We start from the raw sequence: 4,372 nt of genomic DNA on the forward strand, positions 1-4,372 counted from the left end.
CGTTGGGCCTGAGGCCGAGCGCCGAGCGCAGCTCACTGCGCAAAGCTTGTCACCGACAGAACTGGGCAGCCTCTCCCTCGGTGTGATGTCCATGGTGATGGGCAACCAAGGGAGGTGCTGTGGCGCGCAATGCAGATTGGATGGGCATGGCAGCGCAATTTGAGGGCAAGCCAAGTGACCGCCATTCACCTGGACTCGACGAGCCGTAGATTCTTTGACCATTGATCCCTCTCTCATGCAGTCGCCGTGGAGTTTAGCTGCGGTGGATGGATTGGCCTTGCGGTCGTGGTGTTGTCGCCCTGCCTCTGCGCCAGGGATAAGACGAGTGAGGGTGTTAGTTTGTCGACGGCTTTGTCGCATGATGGACGGATGGCCCCTCGTTCGCTTCTTTGACGAGCATCATCTCCTCTCGCTGGTGTGTACCGAGTACTCGCCGCGCAAACTATACCAGAGGACCAAGCCCTTGTGGCCTTGTTCCTGATGGAAGCTCTGGAATGGCAACAACCTCACTCCGTCAACGAGTGAACCGAGGCGCAACATTCCTCAGAACCGCACGTTCGAGTGCGACATCCCACCCCACCAGCGTGTATTTTCCCTGCCAGCCCTGTCGCGCTGGTTGCTCGATTGCACGGTAGTCGAGCAAAGACAGCTGTCTCGTTGTCTCGTTGGTGACGAAAGGACTCCATTTCTCGACTGGCGTCCATTCCCAACGCCAGTTGCCCTGGCAGAAGGCTGCGGAGTGAAGGAGAGGCGCAGAGATGTCGAGACGAAGAGACAAGGTGTATTTGTTGACTCGCCTCCCCATCTTCCATCGTCCCAAAACGGCCTTCTTCGAGCCAAGTCGTTCATTTATCCCATCCCAACTGCAAGCCCATTCCTCTCAAGACTGCTGCCTCTGCGTGCAGGCGGCCCATTCTTCACTCGCAACATCGCCGGAAACGATTACCGGGGAAGCTGCCCGCCCTTTTCACTTCTACTTCCACGTCCACTTCCATAGCGATTCTCTTGACTGGTTTTCGTTTGCGTCAAAGGCATGACGGTGCCCGTCTCACACTATGAGCGGCCGGGCTCGAGCGGCACCGGCCCGCAAGTGAAGAGTGAGTATGACGATCTGGGTTATTCCGCGGTGCAATTCTCGGTTGATTCACTGGACGCGGACGTGGTCAACTTTGAGGCCGGCAAAGATGGTTACCACGGCGGCTCTGCGCCAGCGCACAACGAGGCCATGGATTGGGGATCTGCGATGCCAGCGGACGACCTGCGCTTCGACGACTTTCTCGACCTCGACAGCATGTCACATACGGGTGACGAGTGGCCTGACCAGCCCGACTCGCTCTTCTTCGACATGCCCGCCCTTGACGGGTCCACCTCCACAACGAGCGTATCAGACGATTTCGACGACCTGCTGAGTTGCCACTCTCAGCAGCAACACAACCACCAGCACCACCTGTACCACCAGCACCAGCAACCGCAACAGCTGCTGCAGGTTCCGCCCGTGGAGGCTAGGACTAGCACGACAGGTGGTCCCGCTGCCACTAGCTGCATGGCGGCTGGTAGTGGTGTTGGTAGTGCTAGCGGTGGTAGCGGCGCCATTCGCTTTCCCTCTGCCCACCAGGAGGACTGCGGTCCAGCTGCTGAGGTTACCGATGTTACTGCGCAGATACGCCCGGGCAAGAGCCAGCCTTCTCCGGCGATCGCCCGTGGTGGGGTGGGACTGGGACGGGGAGGGGGAGGGGGAGGGGCAGGTGGTAGAGTCCCAGGAGGACAAAGGAAAACACCGTCGACCTATCCGGATACAGCTCTCGGCCTTGGCGGCACCGAGTCGATCTCTGACTCTGAGCTGCTACGGCTCGAGGGTATCTCGTTGAAAGCGTCACCTTCTCGCGTCCCGCCCCTGGGCCATGTCTCACACTCGCAACCTCCCACCCCCCTCCTCCACCAAGGCCAGGGCCCGGCCACGTCCAAGCCTACTCCCGCTACTACTACGACCACCACCACCACCTCCTCCTCCACCGCCGCCGCTACTACTGGCAGCCGGAGCTTCTTCAAGGCCGTTGCCTCCAAGATCCAAAAAGCAGCCACCGTCCGCTCTAAGCCTTCCTTTTCCCGGACCACCATCAACACCACTGAGCGCGACTCTTCCACCATGTCCACACTCTCTATCGACAGGCCCATCTCACCTGCCATCTCCCCTCGCAAAGCATTCAAGCTCCGTCCTGACCAGCAACAAATGGGCATCCCCGACGGCTCTCACCCACAGCAACAACGCCTCCCCATCTCACCTCCCAACAGTGCAACCATCCCTCAGGGCCTCTCCAACCCGTTCTGCAACGGCTTCGTCGAGGACCCGTTCGGCTTCGACCCCAGCGTCGCTTCTGATCCCTCACCTACCGTCTACAAGAGACAAGCCCCTCACACACCCATTGACACCCCCGTGCTTGAGGACGAGAAGAGCAACATGTACTTCCAACAACCCATCCACCCTCATCAGGGCGGTATCGCCCAGGCTAACAAGGCCGTATGGCCCCTGCCCTCCTCGTCGGCCCATGCCGACTCTCACGGAAATATGGCCTGGTCCAACTCGTTTGCTCAGTCTGACGGCCTCGACACCACGCAGGGGGGGGATGGTCCCGTCGACCTCAGCGACGCCAGCTCACAGTACCAGGCCCAGAATGCCCGCAATGCCACTTACAACCTCGCCCTCCACACCCAGCAAGCCGCTGGTGGTGCGGGTAGGGACATGGCGTATGAGTATCATAACCAGGGCCAGCAGCAGCAGCACATGCCTACTGCTGGCAACCCCCACGAGATGTCAGGACTCATGATCCAGATGTCCCAGGCCAACCGTTCGTCATCGTCGCCGGTTGTCCAGTCCGGCGCCTACACACACATGCCCCAGCATCATCACGCAGTGGTGCAACATCACCAACAGCAACTGCAGCATCAAATGCCGCCCCAACCCCAGACCGAACGTCGCCCGCGCATGCCGCGCGCTCCTTCGGCTGGTGCACGACACATGACAACGCCAATGCGCCGACAGCGGCCCTCCTCCGCCAACCGTAACCGGGCTCGCGACTCGTCATCAGCCAGTCCCACGCCCAACGGTCGGTCTCGCAACTCGTCTGGCTCCTCCAACGCTGGCGGTCCCGTCATCGGCGCGAGCGTGAAGAAGCGTCGCTCCTTTCAAACCCCAGCCGGCGGTCGTCCTGGCCACCCACGCACGCCCAGCGGTGGCAGCAGTGGCGCGCTCGGGCTCGGCATTGGCATGGGCGATGGCGGCGGCGGCGGCGGCTTCGTCAACTTCACACCCAGCGATCACACTCTTCTCATGACGGGTGTTGCCCCCTCGGGATCCAGCAAGACCAAGGCGCGGCGCGAAAAAGAGGCTCTCGAAAAGAGGCGACGTATGAGCGAAGCAGCCCTCAAGGCCGTCGCAGCAGCAGGCGGCGACATTGACAAGCTCGTCGAAGAGGGTTTTGTTTTCTAGTACTCGGGCACTCTCTCTATCTTTACACAGGCGGCGTATTACCGGGGTGTCTCATGGGACTGTACCACTATGGATGGACAGGCGGAGTTTTATATGGTTCTCCCATCTTCTTCGTGAAAGGGCCTGGGGAACAACACAAACGGATCGGGGCAGGCTTTTCGGAGTCGTTGATTTTGGCTTTGGAGACTCTTCACTTTTTCCTTTTTCCTTTAAGCACCCCTTTTCTCCTCATTGTATCACCATTTCACCCCCATCTGGTTGGGTGACTTACAGCATACCGAGCGCAAGCTTGTCTCTCTAATTTCTTTTCCCCTTACCGCCTCCACACCACGCCTCTTTACTTACTACCCTCATTACTTAACCTCTCTTTTGTCTTTTTCTCCATCTAGTCACCGATTTTCAGCGGGCAGGTTTCTTGGCTTTGTGGACTGGTCGTTGTAGTTCCTCTTGTTAAACCCGCAAAAGGGACAGATATCGAATACATCAATATCAACTTGACACTCAACCTTCAGTTGGGACGGGACAGTCCTTTCGCCGAGAAGACGCTGAAGCCGTTCATTCCCTTTACTGTTGCCGCAGAAACATACCGAAATTCGCTTTGCGGCCACCTTCCGAACCCATCCGTCGTCGGCCGCGTTGCTCTCAGCAACGGCACATTCCAGTGAGCAGCAACACTCGACCCAGGGTCGTAACAGGACCCTGACCGCGCCCACCTGGCACGTTACAACACCCCTCCCCCGACAGGGGACCACGGAGACCCCAGCAGCAGCAGCAGGCCCATTCGCCGCAAACAGATAGCCGTTCGGCCGGCCCGGCCCCCTCGGTTCTGGCCACCGACCCAACTCCCAGGCCAGGCCCCATTGGGCCGAGTTCCACCAAAAAGTC

At 59.4% G+C, this 4,372-nt stretch overlaps 1 protein-coding gene across 1 annotated transcript; it reads left to right on the forward strand.

The window, feature by feature from the left end:
• Positions 1–1,033: 1,033 nt before the first annotated feature.
• VDBG_00392 (hypothetical protein) lies at positions 1,034–3,487 on the forward strand (the record flags this gene model as incomplete). The annotated part of the gene is made up of 1 exon (XM_003008665.1): positions 1,034–3,487. One exon carries the CDS (start codon positions 1,034–1,036, stop codon positions 3,485–3,487), a length of 2,454 nt encoding a protein of 817 aa, XP_003008711.1.
• Between the last annotated feature and the right edge of the window lie 885 nt (positions 3,488–4,372).

Source organism: Verticillium alfalfae, genomic scaffold (genome assembly GCF_000150825.1).
Source record: "Verticillium alfalfae VaMs.102 supercont1.1 genomic scaffold, whole genome shotgun sequence".
Lineage (NCBI taxonomy): Eukaryota > Fungi > Ascomycota > Sordariomycetes > Glomerellales > Plectosphaerellaceae > Verticillium > Verticillium alfalfae.